A 19,199-nucleotide genomic window follows, 5' to 3' on the forward strand; every position below is an offset into this window, starting at 1 on the left:
ATCCAAAAGTCTACAAGTAATAAATGCTGGAGAGGGTGTGGAGAAAAGGGAACCCTCTTACACTGTTGGTGGGAATGCAAACTAGTACAGCCACTATGGAGAACAGTGTGGAGATTCCTTAAAAAACTGGAAATAGACATGCCTTATGATCCAGCAATCCCACTGCTGGGCATACACACTGAGAAAACCAGAAGGGAAAGAGACACGAGTACCCCAATGTTCATCGCAGCACTGTTTATAATAGCCAGGACATGGAAGCAACCTAGATGTCCATCAGCAGATGAATGGATAAGAAAGCTGTGGTACATATACACAATGGAGTATTATTCAGCCATTAAAAAGAATACATTTGAATCAGTTCTAATGAGGTGGATGAAACTGGAGCCTATTATACAGAGTGAAGTAAGCCAGAAAGAAAAACACCAATACAGTATACTAACGCATATATATGGAATTTAGAAAGATGGTAACAATAACCCTGTGTACGAGACAGCAAAAGAGACACTGATGTATAGAACAGTCTTATGGACTCTGTGGGAGAGGGAGAGGGTGGGAAGATTTGGGAGAATGGCATTGAAACATGTAAAATATCATGTATGAAATGAGTTGCCAGTCCAGGTTCGATGCACGATACTGGATGCTTGGGGCTGGTGCACTGGGACGACCCAGAGGGATGGAATGGGGAGGGAGGAGGGAGGAGGGTTCAGGATGGGGAACACATGTAAACCTGTGGCGGATTCATTTTGATATTTGGCAAATCTAATACAGTTATGTAAAGTTTAAAAATAAAATAAAATTTAAAAAAAAAAAAAAAAAAAAAAGAAAAGCCTGGTGGGCCACAGCCCATGGGGTCACAAGAGTAGGACATGACTTAGCGACTAAACACAACAACAAATGAGAAAAGGAAAAATAGATTGTGGGTCTGGAAGTTTGGCACTGATATGGAGGCACTGAGATAGTTCTTGGGAGTATAAGTGAGAGCTTTCTCCAGGGTCGTAATTGAGGAACCCATAGATGGACATTGTTAATATTGATCATTTTTGTCCACACTGTCAGCATCATTTCTGACATCGTCTAAAATAAATTAAGTCAGTATTCATGCTGTATTCTTAAAGAATGGACAAAAGAACCATCCAGACACTGTCCTCTTGTTCTATTGGAATGAAACATTAATTAACTTAATATGTATTTTGGACAGTCACCAGCCGGCAGAAATTGGAAATTTCTCTCACAGATGTATCTCTCTGTATATGTGCTATTGGCTTTGTGCGTTATCTATGGTAAAAGTAAAATTCTGGTTTCACTCTACCTTGTCACCCAGTTAGTATCCTGTTCTGTGGCCTCACTGGCTCTTAATCAGGATGTGCTCCAGAATGTGTAAACTCACTTTAATATTAGCCTAAGTAAAGTGTATTTAGGAAGATGAATTTAAAAATAACTCACTCCGAAGTTCATGTCAGATATGGATAGATCATCCATCGTTTTGGATGTAATCGTCTACCTGGAAAACTATCATGACCCAATTCCACACGAAATCATTTCAACTCTGGTACTGGGGGCACAGGGAAGGCCTTTGTTTCAGAAGAGCCATGCTAAGTCACTTCAGTCGTGTCCGACTCTGCCATTATCTGTCTCTATTGTCTTTGGGGTCAAAGCACTTGGGTTTGCATTCTGACTGCCACCCACTAACCAACTCTATGACTTAAGGCATTATCACCAATCTCTTGCGACCCAGCCTCATTACATGAGAGTTATGAGAGCTATTGGAAAGGCTAGTTGAAAGAGTTAAATGAATTGATGAATGTGTTCAATTAATAATGTATGCCAAGCCCTTAAAGGTTTTTTTTGAGGATAGTGGAAAACTAAATCTTTCTATTATCAAATGCGCAAAAGTTTTAACTTGGGTGCCCATCAATTCAGCAGAGGAAGTGTAGACTGGGATTCCGGAGTCTGAGTACTTTGACTGCCACTGGGTCTACCACTGGGATTTAAGAGGACGTTTAAAAAAAAAAAAACAACTACCTAATCTCCCTTGGCCTTACTTTTTCCTGTTACTCACCAGGCTATGGTAGCTACGGAGGACCTGGAAACCTGAGGTTATGTGCCTATTTTTTGCGAGGACTTAAGGCAAAGCACAGCTCCCCAGAAATCAGCGGCAAAGATCTGCGTGCAGGGAGAAATGCTAGCCCCAGGGCGCCCTAACTTCCAATCCGGGAGCAATCCAAACCCAGAGGCCGGCGGGGGACCAGGAGCTGAAGGCGGTGGTGAGATGGGAGCGGATGCTCCCGGGTGGGCTCGGACTCTGGCCGGCTGCAACTAGAGCCCGAGCCGAGGTGAGCCCGGAGGCGATGAGGGACGCGCGCCTCCGGGCCCGGAGGAGTTAGGTGACGTCACCTCCAGGAGGACTCGCTTTTTCATTAATGAAACCGGCCGGCGCGGGCGCATGCGCCGCAGGCCCCCTTCCCTCTCGCTTCCCCCTCCCCTTTCCCAGCCGCGCTCTCAATCTCGAGCTCGCTCGCTCTCCCTCTCCCCGGGCCGTGGAAAGGATCCCACTTCCGGTGGGGTGTCATGGCGGCGTCTCGGACTGTGATGGCTGTGGGGAGACGGCGCTAGTGGGGAGAGCGACCAGGAGGCCCCCTCCCCTCCCCGGGCCCCCCTCCCCCGCCCCCCTTCCCCCAGCCTCCTCGCCAACGCCCCCTTCCCCTCTCCCCCTCCCGACCGGGCACAGGCCACCCATCCCCACCCCCGTGGGAACGTTCGGAGCCTGCACTCCTCAGACCCTCTCCTCGCCTCTTCCTTCACCTCAGCCCCCGCTCCCTGCCCTCTTCCCGGCCCTGGGCGCCGGCCGCCCGGTCCCTCCGCCGCCCCCCGGCTGCGGGGAGGACATGGCCGCGCACAGGCCGGTGGAATGGGTCCAGGCCGTGGTCAGCCGCTTCGACGAGCAGGTAACGGGCCCGGGGCGGGCGGGAGGTGGGAGCGGAGTGGGGGTGGGGACCGAGTGGGTGAGGGGAGGAAGGAGCGGCCGCCTCCCCCGCAGCTGCCTCGGGCTCCGGAGGAAAGGCTTGGGGGGATAAGACGGGGTGGCCTAGGGGGGAGGTGCGGGCAAGGAGGGGACGGCTGGTGTCTTGGGCGCCCCTCTCCCTCCTCAGTCGGGGGGTGGGGCCTTTTTCCTGACCACCCCTCCGACCCTCCATCCCCTTTATCCCAGCCCTTCCGCTTGCTAATAGGGATGAGTGACCTGGGGGCGCTTTCAGGGGGCTCTCCATCTGGATTTAATCATCTCCCCCCCCCTTACTTTTTTATTTGTGAACGGAGGTGGGTAACATTTAGGGGTTTCCTCTTCCCTCAGTGGACCTCCTAAACGGGAGTGAGTAACTGAACGAACCCCAAGGCCCTTCTTGTGTACCCCCAATAGGAGAAAGATAACATCCCGCCCCTCCCCCAGTTTCTTCTGCTTCCTCTCTTGGAGGGGGAAGAGTAGAAGAAAGCAGGGAAACACAGGTTTTCTTACTTTCTGCTCCATCGTCTCAGCCCGCCCGGAGAACTCCAAGTGCACACACTGCACATCTTTTTGATGCCCCACACGAGTGCCCCCCACCACCCGCCCCCCATATCCTGATAAGACCAGACTGGCTTTTACATTGCCCTTTGCAGTGGAAACCATGGTTCTTGTTCCCTCCTGCTTCTGAAATATTTTTCCTTCCCCCCCCCTCTTCCTTGGTAGTTGCAGTTTCCCCTTTTATATTTTGCCCAGCAGTCTGAGAATATGAATACTGCTTTCTGGAGTGGGAATCTTGAGGATTAAGGGGAGCAGAGTGAAAGGAAAGTGGGAAACTGCATCAGAACCACTGACAACAGAGAGCAAAGCCAGCTGGGAAGTGGTCCCGAAGCCGTTAATTCTGCTAGTGTTTTGTTGTCGTTGTTTTTTCTTTTTTTAACTCGCACCTCTTAGTTGACAAGAGAACTTGCATTGAGAATATCTGAGATGGAGAAAAAAAGTTACCTAGCTTGAGGAGGTCCCTTTTTATTGCCTGAGCCACAGACTCCTGGGGCTGACCAGAATGAATGTACCCGGAGCCTTTTGTCAGTAGGATTTAGTTTAACTTTGTGTTGCTGTTGAGTAGTTGGGGATCGCTTAGAAGAATGCTTTTGTAGCTGCAGTTCTAGGATGAACTTCCTGTGATGAGGAACTACTTCAGATTGAGTCAGTCTATTTTGTTTACTGGATATAATCATGAAACTGATTTTGGGAGCTGAGTGAATCCATAAACAGTTTCTGACCTATCTGAATGATACTTAGGAATAGGCAGAGGAATTGAGAGGAAATTTGAGAAGAAGCTACGTAGATAAAAGAGAATTACAAAGCTGTCAGAGACTTGAAGTTCTTTCACCTATCTTTATGCTTCCAGACCAAAAAGTATCTAAACCACTGTACTGCTAATCTATTTGAGGGAGTGAAATGTGACCACATATATTGTATTGTATTATTGATAGAGCCTTACGTTTAAAACTTGATAGAAAAGACATTCTCTGTGTAATTTTAAAAAAGGATTTAAAAGGCACACAGTTCCCAAAGGTAGACTGTGTGGATACTTTAATCTGGATGCAGGAATTTGATGGATTCACACCACAACTATTGTTGACAGTTTTTTAAAAAATTTTAAATTGAAGGATAATTGCTTTATAGAATTTTGTGGTTTTCTGTCATACATACATCAGCAAGAATCAGCCATAGGTACACCCATGTCCCCTCCCTCCCAATATTTTTTAAATTAAAAGTTTTTTTTTTCCGGTTTTTAAACTTTATTTCTTTGCTTTTTACCTGTTGATCTCTAGGCTTATCTGTCACATATTGAAAACATAGTTTTCTAAATTTTAAAAGAAGAATGATTTTGATTATATGCCCAGTGATGCAAGTAAATGTTTCCTTCTTTTTGTCCCCAGTGTTGAAAGACCTTGTACTTTGTTGTTTGCTTTGTTATGAATATTGTGGAATCAGACTCACACCATCGGTTAACAATTAAGGACATAAGAATTTTAAACAAGCATTAAAAAACTATACTTTTATATTGTTATTAAAGAGAAAGATCCATAGGACAAATTATTCCTCACATTTTTCCCTTACAGGGTTAAAGCCCACTGACTTTGAGATGTCAAAGTATAAGGGTTTGGGTGTTTAACGTAAGGCACTTGTAGACATTAACTTATTATGGAATTAATAAACGTTTAATTTAAATTAGAGTTTACTTTGAGTTTGGAAGGTGGGCAAAACTGAGGCTCAGAGTGGTTAAGTGACTTTTCAAGGTCGCATAGCAGACCTAATAATAAGAGCCTCAGTATGAAAAGTATTGAATGCTGGACAATCAGGAATAATTTTTTCTGGTAAGTATCTCTAGGATTTGTTTTAATAATCCAAAAGTATAGTTAGGAGGGAAGAGTTTACATTTATATTGAGGGGGGAAAACAACCTACGTGTAGTGAGAGATATTTGAGAGTCTTCAGTATTTCAACTATGTCTAAAAGTTTTAAATTTTGAATATATTGTCTGTACTTTGCTTCACTGGGTCCAGGGGGAGTCAAGCTGCTGCTTTTTATTACAGCTAAGACTTTTTATTAAGCCAAGAACCAGAGAGCATGTGCATGTCTAAAGATGGCAACTCTATTTATGATTGAGTTGATGTTTTAGTTAGACTTCTAATATTTGTGGTGATAAAAGCAGAAATGCCTTACTAGCCACTGCTGATTACCTATTGTACTCTGATGGGTATTGCTCAGCAACTTGGTGCAGTAGACACAGATTAAACAGTGGTAGTGTTCCATCTTGACATTGTGAGCTCAAGTCCTTGTTTCCAAGTGGGTAAAATAACATTGCACCTAAGCCTAGTATTTATGGCAACTGAGCAATTCCTAACAATTTAAAAAGTAAATACTACTTTGATTAGGGATGGAACTTGTGAAGGTAGACAGCCAGAAAGCTGAATGTGTAAAGTTATATCTTCTGCTGCTCCTTAACCTGCCTGTAGGGTGCTAAATAGTAAGTTTCTAAATTGAAATTAGCAATTTTAGGTGTGGGTGTGTAGCTTTAATTTGTGGCTCATTAGCCAGGTTACTTAAATTAGAGAGAACCTTCTCACCTGCCTCACCTAGCTTCATATGCCCAATTTCTGTAGGACTTTGTTCCTGAAAAGGAGTATAGAAAAACTGGTTATATGCAGGTTTTTGTTTTAAGAAGTTGAGAAAGATACCATCAAATGATTTGTTGTAAATATACATTTTCCACATCTGATCAAGTAAAAGCGATATATAAAAAGCCAAAAAATTACATTTTTAAAGAACATATTAGAGAGTAAACTCGGATTTTTAAATTTTTAATACTATTGGTGGTTGTAAATTAAATGCTAATCAGAATGTTCTTTGAATATGTGGTATAAAACTTCTGTTATAAAATGATTGGCAAGCGTCTTTGAAGTAACAAACTACATGTTAATTGGCCAGATAGATTTGTAAAACTTTGAAGTTGCTTTGGATTAAAAAAAAAACCCCAAATTCCTTAGCCTTGTTCTTAAAGCCTGGTCTGCCATTGTTGTAAGGCCTTATAAGTAGTTGAAAATGAATATTCTTTTGGCAAAGGGTATGGTGAGTGAGAAAAAATTGCTTATTTTTTCTGGAACTCATCTTTTAAAAACGATTTCTAACTGGTCCTCAATTAGTTCTCTGTGCTCCCTCACTCTTCCCACCTTTAGCATCTAATTGAGTTTTTCTTTATGTGAGCTTCTTCCTTTTCACCTTCAAACTTACTGAGATTTCTTTTCTCTTAAACGTTTGGTTGGTCTTGTACCTTTCTCTGTATAGATCAGTCTTTTTTTTCCTTTTGTTGCCAAATGCCTGCCGCCTCTCGTTTATCCACCTATGTCCTCTGTAACTCTATGAAAAAACTAGCTCCTGCCTCTTGCTTTCCTTCTAGATTGCTGCTTTCTTGAAAGTGATGCCTTCTGGCAAAACAGTGGTTTTTTGATCAACTGTAATGCCACTGTGGTGGTCCATTACCCCTGGAAACCAGTCTCGAATTCCCAAGGCACCATGCTGTCTTGTATGTATGCTTGCAGATCCTTCACCTTTGGACAGATGTGCATTTTTTGTCATATGGTGCTGCCCACCGTTGAACTGCGGTTCCTAAATGAAGGTGTGAGTTTTGTCCTGCTCTTTACAGCCTCAGTCCTCATACTAGCCATTAGATCTCTGTGGATCCTGTATTTCCTTTTTGTTGGAATTGACTAGAAAAATCTGTAAGATTTCTTTCTAGTTTAAATATTTGATGACCTTAATACTTTTAACAGCATCTCCCTGTGCCACAATGGTCTGTGGGGAGCTGACCCCACTTAATTTACCTAACATTTTCTCGTTATGTCTCAGTGTGTACCTATGTCACAGGCAAGCTGGCTCAGTCTCTTCTGTGTATGTCAAGCTTATTGCTGCTTGTCTGCCTCTGTTTATACCAGCCCCTGCCTAAATGCTTTAATTCCTCTTTTATCTTTTTCTAATTCCTGTCCACACTTAAATGGGTAGCTTGAGCTTCATTTTTCCCATGAAGTCTTTATAGACTAAACTCACTGCGTCCTCACTTCTTCATGTGCTTGTCACCTCAGGTTCTACAGAAACACCCTTTAAAGTGTCTCCCCTTGGAAGGGTTGATTGAACATAGCTTAGCATTATTTTCTCTTCTCTTTTTTATCAAATGGAGTGTAAACTTTCTGAAAAGCAAGAACTCTCTGTGAGAATTCTACTAATAGTCACCCCAGGGCCCAGCAGAGTTACAAGCACACATTGAGTCATTGATGGAATGTTTTTCATATGATTCTTGGTTCAAAGGTAGACTGGCTAACAGGAGTGGTAATTTGGCTTTATTTTAAATGCAAATAACTGAATTTTATTAATAATTTAGTGTTTATGGTGGCCTCCATCTTATAAGTTATATTTTAACTGGGGATAGGTTTTTAACAAAAGAAAGCTTTAAGGAGGAACTTGTACCTATTTATATTTCCTCCAACAGAGCTAGCATTTTTGAATCAAGTTTCAGATCTGATTGACTACCTTTGTGATCTTGAATTTGTCACTTATTTTTAGTGTCAAGTCTGCATAAGGAAATTTTTTTGCAGTGATCTGATAGGATAAATTAAAAGACACTTGCTCCTTGAAAGAAAAGCTATGACCAACCTGGATAGCATATTAGAAAGCAGAGACATTACTTTGCCAACAAAGGTCCGTCTAGTAAAAGCTATGGTTATTCCAGTAGTCATGTATGGATGTGAGAGTTGGACCATAAAGAAAGCTGAGCGCTGAAGAATTGATGCTTTTGAACTGTGGTGTTGGAGAATACTCTTGAGAGTCCCTTGAACTGCAAGGAGACCAAAACAGTCCATCCTAAAGGAAATCAGTCCTGAATAGTCATTGGAAGGACTGATGGTGAAGCTGAAACACCAATACTTTGGCCACTTGATGCGAAGAACTGACTCATTGGAAAAGACCCTGATGCTGGGAAAGATTGAAGGCGGGAAGAGAAGTGGACAACAGAGGATGAGGTGGTTGGATGGCATCACTGACTCGATGGACGTGAGTTTGAGCAAGCTCTGGGAGTTGGTGATGGACAGGGAGGCCTGGCATGCTGCAGTCCGTGGGGTTGCAAAGAGCTGGACACGACTGAGGGACTGAATTGAACTGAACTGATAAGATAATGAATGTGAAATGCTTTGAAAAGACTACGATTATTCAAATGTAAAATTTACACATTTTCTATATAGCTGACTGATGATTGTATATTTACCAAATAAAGAAAATTGACCAGTCTCTGGATGTTCCCCCTTATGTACCTTGTCCAATATATACCTCAGTTTAGTGATCATTAACAAATGCTTAGGGTACTGAGAGGGTCCTTAGGTAACCTACCATGAATGACTGTAATCTGTTTTCGTGCTTTATCATCTATTTGTGGCATACATAATAGACGGCTGTTGAGATTTGGAAAGTGTAATAGAAAAATGTCATAAAGTGTTGTGTGGCTTGTTATATTAGATTTAATATTGTTTTATTAGATTTTAAATATTGCTGCACTTTTTATTTGACACTTTTGGCCAATAGGATGTTAGAGTCTTAAATCTGCTGCTTTTTTTTTTTTTAATGTGTTTAGCATGGAGAATTTTGTCCTTAAAGCAAAGGTTAGAGATACAACGGTAAGCATGCTTTATTTTTGCATCTTTATTCTTTACTCAGACTGCTGTAGGGCATTTTTGTTTTATTTTCAAATTTGGTGTTATGAGGTCCTGTGTAGACTCTCTATTGTTGCATTATAGCAACATACTTTGCAGGGTGAGCCTTGTATTAATTAAAAACATGTGCTTTGCACCTGTGTTCCCTAGGTCTCAGTCTACTCTTCATTGGGGGGTTTGTGTGTATCTGTGTGTAGATAAGACAGTGGATGGGGAGGGATAAGAAGGCTCATTCTTTAAAGGAAGTTTAAAGAGAAGAATGTTCTATAGAAGAAGTAGAAGGGGAGGTTTGTGGTCAGCTTAAACTGTTAAAAGGCTTAGAATCAATACTGAAGTAGAATATAGGCATCTTAAGCTCTTTCTTTGCTGAGGATTGACTTGAATTTATAAAAAGCATTGGCTTATTCTGTCTGACATCTTTTAGACTACCCCATTTTCTTGGAGGTGGAGAGGGAAAGATGAGACAAACTTTGTTTTGACCTTGAAGAATAGAAAAGTTAAAGTGTTTTTACATTGTGATGACTGAGTGAAGTCTAAGATTTCAGCAGTAAAATATCTGTTTCATGCTGTGTGCTGGAGCCTTCAGTAGACAGAGTACACTCAGAGGTTGTGCTGAAGGGAATTTTAACACTGTACAATATAAGTAACTGGAATTGATAGTGCCTCCAGTAAACTCTTCAGGTACCTGCAGTTGATGGCAGATTTGACCACTTCAGATGTTATATGGCTGAGATATATAGTTATATTCTTTGGTTTTCTGAGAGTGGCTTTTGAACCATTGACTATATCATCAAAAGGGCTTCTGTTAAGAAAGCCCCAAGGTAATATGGAATGCCATCCTGTTATAATGAAGAATTGGAATTATCCTCTAAACTTTACATATTTTTGCTATAAATGGTACTAATTACTTTGCAGTAGCAGTAACTTGAGGTGCAGACTTCCAGATTGCATGTTTTCTTTAAACCACAGCCTGGCACTCATTTGGTTTGGCTTAGGGTTGCCCCTACAGTCTGCAAGCTGTTGCCTGCCCCTATTCATATTTTATAGTTTGGAGTGTCTTAGCCTGTTGAATTTCAGAGAACTTAAAACTTTTTCTTGTGATATCCTTACCCCTTCCACTTCACATCCCCCAAGCAGGGTGTTGTGTCTAGTGCAAGAGGCATGAATATTTACTAAATAGCAGGACATTTAGAAATTTACTTTAAAGGACTTTTATTTAATTTATTTTCAATCATAGTTTTATATCCAGATGATGGCCTTGTGGGTAATTATGGGTCATAACGACCTCAAGCAACCCGTTTCCATCTAATTGTTGACAGCTTACCTTGGATAGTCCTCATAGTAATTTGGGCATGAGAAAACCCCTCTTACTGTCTCAAATTTGTGATGACAGTCAAGAGCTCTTTTTCTTACTACACAGTATATGAGCAGTTTTCACTGTGACCTTGGGCAAGTCAGCCTCTCTGAACTTGAGTTTTCTGGTTGCATCTGTAAGTTGGGGGTAATACCTGGCTTTACTTACATCATGGGCTTGTTTAGTGTCTTGGGTATGAATCTTTTATGTGAAAGGAAGCTGTAAATAATCATAAAAATGTATTATCATAATTATTATCCTGTGCAGCATTTTTTCTCTTTTCTTTATAGTTTGGTGATTATTATTATTTCTACAATGCGTGGAAAAACAAGCTAGAGAAGCAAAGCAACTTGTTCATTATCATATGACATGTGATTGAGTTTAAACTAGAGTGTGGGTGTCTTAATCCTTAGAGCAGTAACTTCCAATAAATAGAGCTTTACAAAAAAGGTCTGAATTTTGTGAACAGATAGCACAAATATGTAAAGAGAGGAAAGTATTATTGCTTCTTCACTCAAAAATAACATGTTTTATGTTCTTAAGGGAGAATCTTTTATGTTCATAAGAGAGTTCATATGGAAGTCTTTTTTTCGGTTGGTCATGTGTTAGACATACCTTTTAAGCATTGTATACTGATTTCATTGTTTATCATTCTTTTCACCTTATCACAACTTCTCAGGCTGTTAGTGGAAGTTGTAACATTGTTCCCCTTTTATTTTTAGTTTTATGACATTTTATAACTCACCGCAGAAGTGAGTTGAATTCTGAAGGTGAGAGTGTAGAATTTGTGAGAATACCAACAGGAATGTATAGTTATAAATATGACAGTATGTTTTTATTTGATTCTTTTATCTGGTATTTCACAGTTAAGTTTTGTAAAGTTGGTTTTCATACTCTTAAGAACATTCCATTGAGAATTTGATCAAATTGGAAGGCACCCTTTTAACCTTTGGTTGGATTTGAGTGCCTTGTTCTGTTGGATTCCTGAGTCTGTCTTTCTCTTTGCCCATCTGCTTTCCTTCCTCTGTCTGCTTTTTGAAACCCCTCACCCCCAGCAGCAACTTTCACAGCGTTCACTTTGTCTTTTGGAGTACCTTTCCAAATCTTTTGTCCTCATCAGTGCCTTTCACTTCTGTCCCAGCTCAGGGCTGGGAAGATGTTTTGCTTTTATCCTCTAAGCAGATCATCTTCCTTTTGGGTAATGGACTAAGGGGGAAAGACAAGAGGCGTTTGTATTTCCTGTTATGTTTCAATTTTTGGCCTCTGATAACTGAATTTGCGGTAGGGAATGGGAGAGAGAGAAGGTGTTGTTTTGGTCAGATGTTGGCAACAAAGATCACTGAAGACCTGTGCTCTGGTTTCTGCCTTGACACAAACTACCTTTGTTATATTAATGTAAATCTCAATTCTGAGCTATTTCATTGATCTGTTAAACAGGAAAAATATAATCTGTCTAAAACTTTTCTAATTCTTAAAATAGATTGATTTCTGTTTTTTTTTTTAAGCCAGTCCTCTGACTGAAAAAATAATTCCAGTCACTAATTGATTAGTTACAGATAGTTAGAAGGAATCTGAGATTATTTAAATCCACTTCTGCAAGAGCCCTGACAGATGACTGTTCAATCTCTCAGTCAGTTCAGTTCAGTTGCTCAATCATGTCTGACTCTTTGCGACCCCATGGACAGCAGCACGCCAGGCTTCCCTGTCCATCACCAACTCCCAGAGCTTGCTCAAACTTATGTCCATTGAGTAGGTGATGCCGTCCAACCATCTCATCCTCTGTCGTCCCCTTCTCCTCCAACCTTCAATCTTTCCCAGCATCAGGATCTTTTCCAGTGAGTCAGTTCTTTGCATCAGGTGGCCAAAGGATTGGAGTTTCAGCTTCACCATCAGTCCTTCCAGTGACTACTCAGGACTGATTTCCTTTAGGATGGACTGGTTGGATCTCCTTGCAGTCCAAGGGACTCTCAAGAGTCTTCTCCAACACCACAGTTCAAAAGCATCAATTCTTCGGTGCTCAGCTTTCTTTATAGTCTAACTCTAACGTCCGTAAACTCTCGCACCTTAAAGTCTAGTAAGAGAGAAGAATGAAAAGAAAATTATGGTGAATGTTATGATGAATGTATAGGATACAATGGGAGTGGGTAAGAGGAGCCCTTAATTTAGCCTGGGCAGTCAGGGAGAACTTGACAGAAAGTGAAGCCTGGACTGAGTTGTCAATCATGTAGGTTCTTGCATGTCTTACTAAAATGTTGAAACCCTTGTTTGAAGGTTTTGGGTGAATGTAATTGCATCTAATGGCTTATGCTTTAATAGGAGCAGTTGAAGAATATAATAAAGGGAAATATACAGTGAAGTACCATAGGAGGTAGAAGAAGAATGGGATCTAAATTCAGGTGGTGAATTTAGAGACTGAGATGGCAGAGAAGGAAACAGTGGATTTGGTTTATAACAGCTGTTGGAGTAAAGGAGAGAGAGAGAGTGCAGTTTGAGGACATTTAGCAGTACTGGGCAGTGTTAAGGATTCAGCTGGATTTGGAGACAATGTCTTTGTTATGGTTTTAGTCTCTAGAATTGAAGAGATCAAGGAACGTTGAGGATCAGATGTTGGATAGGTGGTCCACCTTGACATTGAAGTCACTAGATCCGGGTTCCCAGATTTAGCAAATAGAAATAATGGATGCCCAGTTAAATGTGAATTTCAGATAAGCAATGAATATTTAGTATAAATATTGCCCAATTTTTGCATGGGATATACTAAAAATACTACTCATACTTTTTTGAAAATTCAGGTTTAATTGGGAGTCCTGTATTTTATCAAGCAACACTAACCTGGATGGTGATCAATGTGTGAAGTTGAGGAAAAACTGAGCCAGGACTCAGATTCTTTTGATGATGGGGAAAGTATCTAGAAAATTGGTAGGTGATAGTGACAAGGTTTGTTAGTGAGTAGCACATGAGTCATGAGCCTCAAGGAAGAGTGGGGCGAGTAGAAAAGTTTGGCCTCCTCAAGTCTTCTATTCATTGTTCCTAATTGTCTTCTCTGTAATGCTTCAGAGTGTTTGTCTTTTTACTTTAAAAATGTTTGAAGACAAATCTTAAGTATTCCTCAGGGTTGTCCCCCGCCCCCCCAGTATATTATTCATTCAATTATTTTTTATAGATCAGATCAGATCAGTCACTCAGTCGTGTCCGACTCTTTGTGACCCCATGAATCGCAGCACACCAGGCCTCCCTGTCCATCACCAACTCTCGGAGTTCACTCAGACTCATGTCCATCTAGTCAGTGATGCCATCCAGCCATCTCATCTTCTGTCATCCCCTTCTCCTCCTGCCCCCCATCCCTCCCAGCATCAGAGTCTTTTCCAATGAGTCAACTCTTCGCACGAGGTGGCCAAAGTACTGGAGTTTCAGCTTTAGCATCATTCCTTCCAAAGAAATCCCAGGGCTGATGTCCTTCAGAATGGACTGGCTGGATCTCCTTGCAGTCCAAGGGACTCTCAAGAGTCTTCTCCAACACCACAGTTCAAAAGCATCAATTCTTCGGCGCTCAGCCTTCTTCACAGTCCAACTCTCACATCCATACATGACCACAGGAAAAACCATAGCCTTGACTAGATGAACCTTTGTTGGCAAAGTAATGTCTCTGCTTTTGGATCTGCTATCTAGGTTGGTCATAACTTTCCTTCCAAGGAGTAAGCGTCTTGTAATTTCATGGCTGCAGTCACCATCTGCAGTGATTTTGGAGCCCAGAAAAATAAAGTCTGACACTGTTTCCCCATCTATTTCCCGTGAAGTGATGGGACTGGATGCCATGATCTTTGTTTTCTGAATATTGAGCTTTAAGCCAACTTTTTCACTCTCCACTTTAACTTTCATCAAGAGGCTTTTGAGTTCCTCTTCACTTTCTTCCATAAGGGTGGTGTCATCTGCATATCTGAGGTTATTGATATTTCTCCCGGCAATCTTGATTCCAGCTTGTGTTTCATCCAGTCCAGCGTTTCTCATGATGTACTCTGCATATCAGTTAAATAAACAGGGTGACAATAAACAGGGTGACGTCCTGTTGAGTTCGCGTCCTAATTGCTGAGGAGTGAGTTAACCTGGGTGAGAGTCAAGCTGAGTATTTTGAAGAGTGATTGTGAGGGTTGGGAGGAGACACGGTGCTGCCTGCCCTTTTTCATAGGGCTCTGCAAAGCAAAGATTTGAGGTACTGTTTGTGAAGGTAGTCTGTAAACTTGCTTCAGGAAGGTAATGGTGTTTTTTATAGAACACACCATTAAGTATTTCACTGTCATGGTGCTTTTTTCTCTTGGTGCAGTTGGTGGTCAGTATTCAGGCATATCATTTTTCATCTTTTTTTCTAAGTATTTTTGTATCTGAGGGTATTATTTGAGTCTTTTAAAAAGAAGGCTTAAAAAATGCCAAGCTTCAGGTGCTCTGTACTTTTGGTATTCATCTGATTACTGGTACAGTTAACCTAACAAAGAGCATGCGTGTGCATGGGTATTTTTTTTAAAAAAGCTTTTTTATGCAAAGTTTTAGACATGTACAGAAATAGATGATTATAAATGAAGCCCTATGTACCCATTACCCGGCTTCTACTTAGTTTTGTTTCATCGATACTCCTACCCATTTCCTGCTCAGCTTCTCTTCATTATTTTGAAGCAATCCCATTTCTCATTTCTGCATGACTTATTCTTAGCTCATGCTGACTTTAAGAGCTGCGTGATAGAGAAACAGTACTCAATGGGGAAGACTTGAGTTTGCGTCCTAATTGCTGAGGAGTGAGTTAACCTGGGTGAGAGTCAAGCTGAGTATTTTGAAGAGTGAATGTGAGGGTTGGGAGGAGACACGGTGCTGCCTGCCCTTTTTCATAGGGCTCTGCAAACCGAAGATTTGAGGTAATGTTTGAGAAGGTAGTCTGTAAACTTACTTCAGGAAGGTAAGATTTCGTTATTAGTAAACGCTGCTTCCTTCTCTTAAGTGCTTAAAAGTCATCTGCATAGTAATCAGTCCTAGAATTATTTGGGTGTTGACATTAAATTAAGGTCATAGTCCTGAAGTGACTTTTCACCTTTATCCATCCCTGCATTTTGAGGCACCATCTTCTCACTCCTGGTCTGATGCCTTATTTTTTGTGAGTTCTCAAAGTTCACTCCCCTTGTGACATTTCAGAATTTTCATCTCTACCCTTGGATTAATTCATATAGACTTGAGATAAAGCAGATAGGTGGGGTTTATGCTGTATTTTAGGTGTTTTGATGGCTGGCAAAAATGCTCTTTTTAAATTTGAAAATAATATTGTTTTCTGCTAAAACAGAAGTGAAATTGAATTGTATAGTTCTATTTTCAGTCTCCTATTGGTATTATATTGTTGTTGTTTAGTCGCTCAGTCGTGTTTGACTCTTTTGCAACCCCATGGACTATGGGGATTTCCCAGGCAGGAATACTGGAGTGGGTTGCCATTTCCTTCTCCAGGGGATCTTCCAGACCCAGGGGCCAAGCCTGTGTCTCCTGCATTGGCAGGCGGATTCTTTATCACTGAGCCACCAGTGAAGCCCAGTTGGTGTTATAGCATGTATTCTTCACTAATGATTCTTGTCTTTCCTTCTTCGTTGTCTTGATCTTAATATAATTTGTATATATTTAATATGCTTAACATATTAAGTATATTTAACACATTTAATAATATATTTATAATATATAAATATATAAAATATAATATATTTAATATATGAAGCCTTTACATATTTATTTTAGCATCTTCAAAGTCTTTAGTGATTCTGAACTTTTAACTTTTTATATTCATCTGTTGGTTTGTTTGTTATGTGTAGTCTATGTTCTTTGTCAAATGTCCTTATCAGTACTCTGCTAGGGATGGGGGAGAGGAGAAACAGGCACATTAGTTTCTCTATTTTTATTTTTTGGCCATGTTGGGCAACTTGCAGGATTTTAGTTTCCCAACTAAGCATTGAACCCATGCCATGGCAGTGAAAGTCTGGAATTCTTACCACTAGGCCACCATGGAACTCCCACATTAGCTTTTTTAGAAACGTCAGCTTTACTGGGATCACTTAAGACTCGTGTTAAAAGTACGGATTTCCCGACCATGCTGAACATCTAAGGGAGACCTGGCGTGCTGCAGTTTGTGGGGTCACAGAGTCGGACACAGCTTAGCAACTGAACAACAACAGTGACAACAAGTGTTATCTCTTGAGTTCTAGAGGCGGACAGTGAGTTAGAGTTTAAAAACTCTCCCCAAATCATTCTGATGTGTGGCTGGGCTTGTGAATGACTCTTAGGGTATTGCACGGAGACTTCAGCTGCTGGGTAGTATTTAGTAGGTCATCTATACCACTGCAACAAGTAGAAAAAACTGAACTTTTAAAATTGTATTTTAAAAAATATTGGAGGACTGTAGAAGTAATGATGACTAGATTAATTAAAATTAATTAATTAAAAAATTCCAGATATAGAAGAGCCCTTTGTAAGGTGAAAAGAGAATTGCTAACATTTGCTGATTCTGGGCACAGACTGAAGAAAAAGAATAAACTGGAGGTGAACTGCATCTTGCTAAAACTTCAGCATAGTCCTGACACATTTCAGTTCATGAAATAGATTGTAATGGTTGTTCTTTCTCATCCCTTTTGTGTGATAGAGTAGATGGAGAATGCTCACTGGGAAGATATATTCTGGGGTTTCTGAGGCTCTTTCATTTACCATATTTGGTGTACAGTGAGCCATTTCTAAAAATTTGAAAAGGTGGTAAACTGTGATCCATAATCCAGAAGAAAAATAAATGACAGAAGTAGAAAGTGAAAGAAAGTGTTAGTCACTCAGTCATGTCCCAACTCTTTGTGACCCCTTGGACTGTTGCCCGCCAGACTCTTCTGTCCATGGGATTCTCCAGGCAAGAATACTGGAGTGGGTTGCCATTTCCTTCTCCAGGGGGTCTTCTGGAGCCAGGAATTGAACCCGCATCCCTTGTATCTCTGGCATTGGCAGGCAGGTTCTTTACCGCTGAGACACCTGGCACTGCCTGGTAATTAAAATTATCAGATGGGGACTTTAACCGTAATATGCTAAAGAAAATATAAGAAAAAGTGGAGAATCTATAGAGAATTAGAATTCATGAAAAAAAATTAAATGGATATTTTGGGAATAAAAAATAAATCAGTCGCTGAAGTCTGTCATTTATATGTTAATGAGTAAACTTTGATGCAGAACCCTAGGCTCTCAGTCTACCCCTTGCCTTACTCTTCATTTACCTAAAAGAGGGAAAACAGGTCAACTGAATATAAACCATTGAAGTTCTGTGAGAGCAGGGATTGTGGCTGTCTTTTCACTGCTGTGTTCCCAGCACTTAGTACAGTGCCTAGCACATGAAAAATAAAACAAAAAGAAGCATGACAAAAAGCCCACAGTAACTGAAATTAATTATTCATTGGGTGGATTTAATAGCAGGTTATACCAATAAAAGACAAGAATAAAGACAATAGAAAGTATCCAGTTTGAAACATAGGAAGAAAAAAAAATGGAAAAAGTGGGACAGTGCAAAGCAGTAGTAGTGAAAGTTTGAATAAGGTATGGGACTTCCTTAGGGATCCAGTAGTGAAAACTCTGTCCTTCAGCTGCAGGCTTTGATTCCTGTTTGGGGAACTAAGATCCCACATGCTGTGTGGTGCAGCCCCCAGAAAAGAAAAAAAAAAATGTTGAATAGTGTGTTTGGAGATCCAGAAGTAGAGACTTAGCGTGGGAGCAGATATTTGAAGAGATATGATAAGGCATTTTCCAAAATTGATGAAGGACACCAACCTATACATTTAAGTAGTTTAGCAAACTCCAGGCAGGATAAATACAAAGAAAAATACACTCAGATATAGTTTAACTGAACTGTTGAAAACTATAGAGACAAAGAGAAACTCTTAGAAGCAACCAGATGGGAAAAAAATAAGATAATGTTACTTTCAAATAAACTAATATAAATGATGGCCAAATTTTGAACACAACTGAGGAAACTGGAAAATTATGGAATGACATTTTTTCTGAACAAAAAAGCTGCCAAGTTAAAATTCTATTCCCAGCAGAAATATCCGTCAGAAATGAAGGTGAAATAAAGACATTTTTAGACAAAAGCTGAGAGAATTAACCACCAGCAGTCCTGCTCTGTAAGACTTACTAAAGAAGGTTCTTTACATGGAGGGGAAACATCTCAAGTGGAAGGATAAAACTATAGGAAATAATAAAGGGCACCCAGTTGGGTGTGAAATTAGTAAATATACACCCACTATGAATAAATATGCGAAAACTGCCTCTTTTTTTTCCCCCCTGTTCTTAGGAACTTTAATTTAGGAATTTTATTTTATTTTATTTATTCTAGAATGATAGACATTCTATAGCATTCCTTGGAAGGAAAGTTATGACCAACCTAGATAGCATATTCAAAAGCAGAGACATTACTTTGCCAACAAAGGTCCGTGTAGTCAAGGCTATGGTTTTTCCTGTGGTCATGTATGGATGTGAGAGTTGGACTGTGAAGAAGGCTGAGTGCCAAAGAATTGATGCCTTTGAACTGTGGT

General features: G+C 40.5%; 1 protein-coding gene across 13 annotated transcripts in view; it reads left to right on the plus strand.

Annotated features, from left to right (window-relative positions):
* The first annotated feature begins 2,476 nt into the window (after positions 1–2,476).
* Positions 2,477–19,199, plus strand: part of NF1 (neurofibromin 1) — a 265,468-nt gene continuing 248,745 nt past the window's right edge. For 6 of the 13 annotated variants that reach the window (XM_025281027.2, XM_044939522.1, XM_044939523.1 and 3 more), the window contains exon 1: positions 2,478–2,945. In XM_025281027.2, the coding sequence (XP_025136812.1) occupies positions 2,886–2,945 (60 nt within the window). In that variant the 5' untranslated portion in view covers positions 2,478–2,885. Of the gene's footprint in view, positions 2,946–19,199 lie in introns of all 13 variants that reach the window. The other 7 variants (XM_044939527.1, XM_044939531.1, XM_044939526.1 and 4 more) reach the window with 4 other exon arrangements.

The sequence above is a fragment of the Bubalus bubalis genome, chromosome 3 (assembly GCF_019923935.1).
Source record: "Bubalus bubalis isolate 160015118507 breed Murrah chromosome 3, NDDB_SH_1, whole genome shotgun sequence".
In the NCBI taxonomy this organism is placed as follows: Eukaryota; Metazoa; Chordata; class Mammalia; order Artiodactyla; family Bovidae; genus Bubalus; species Bubalus bubalis.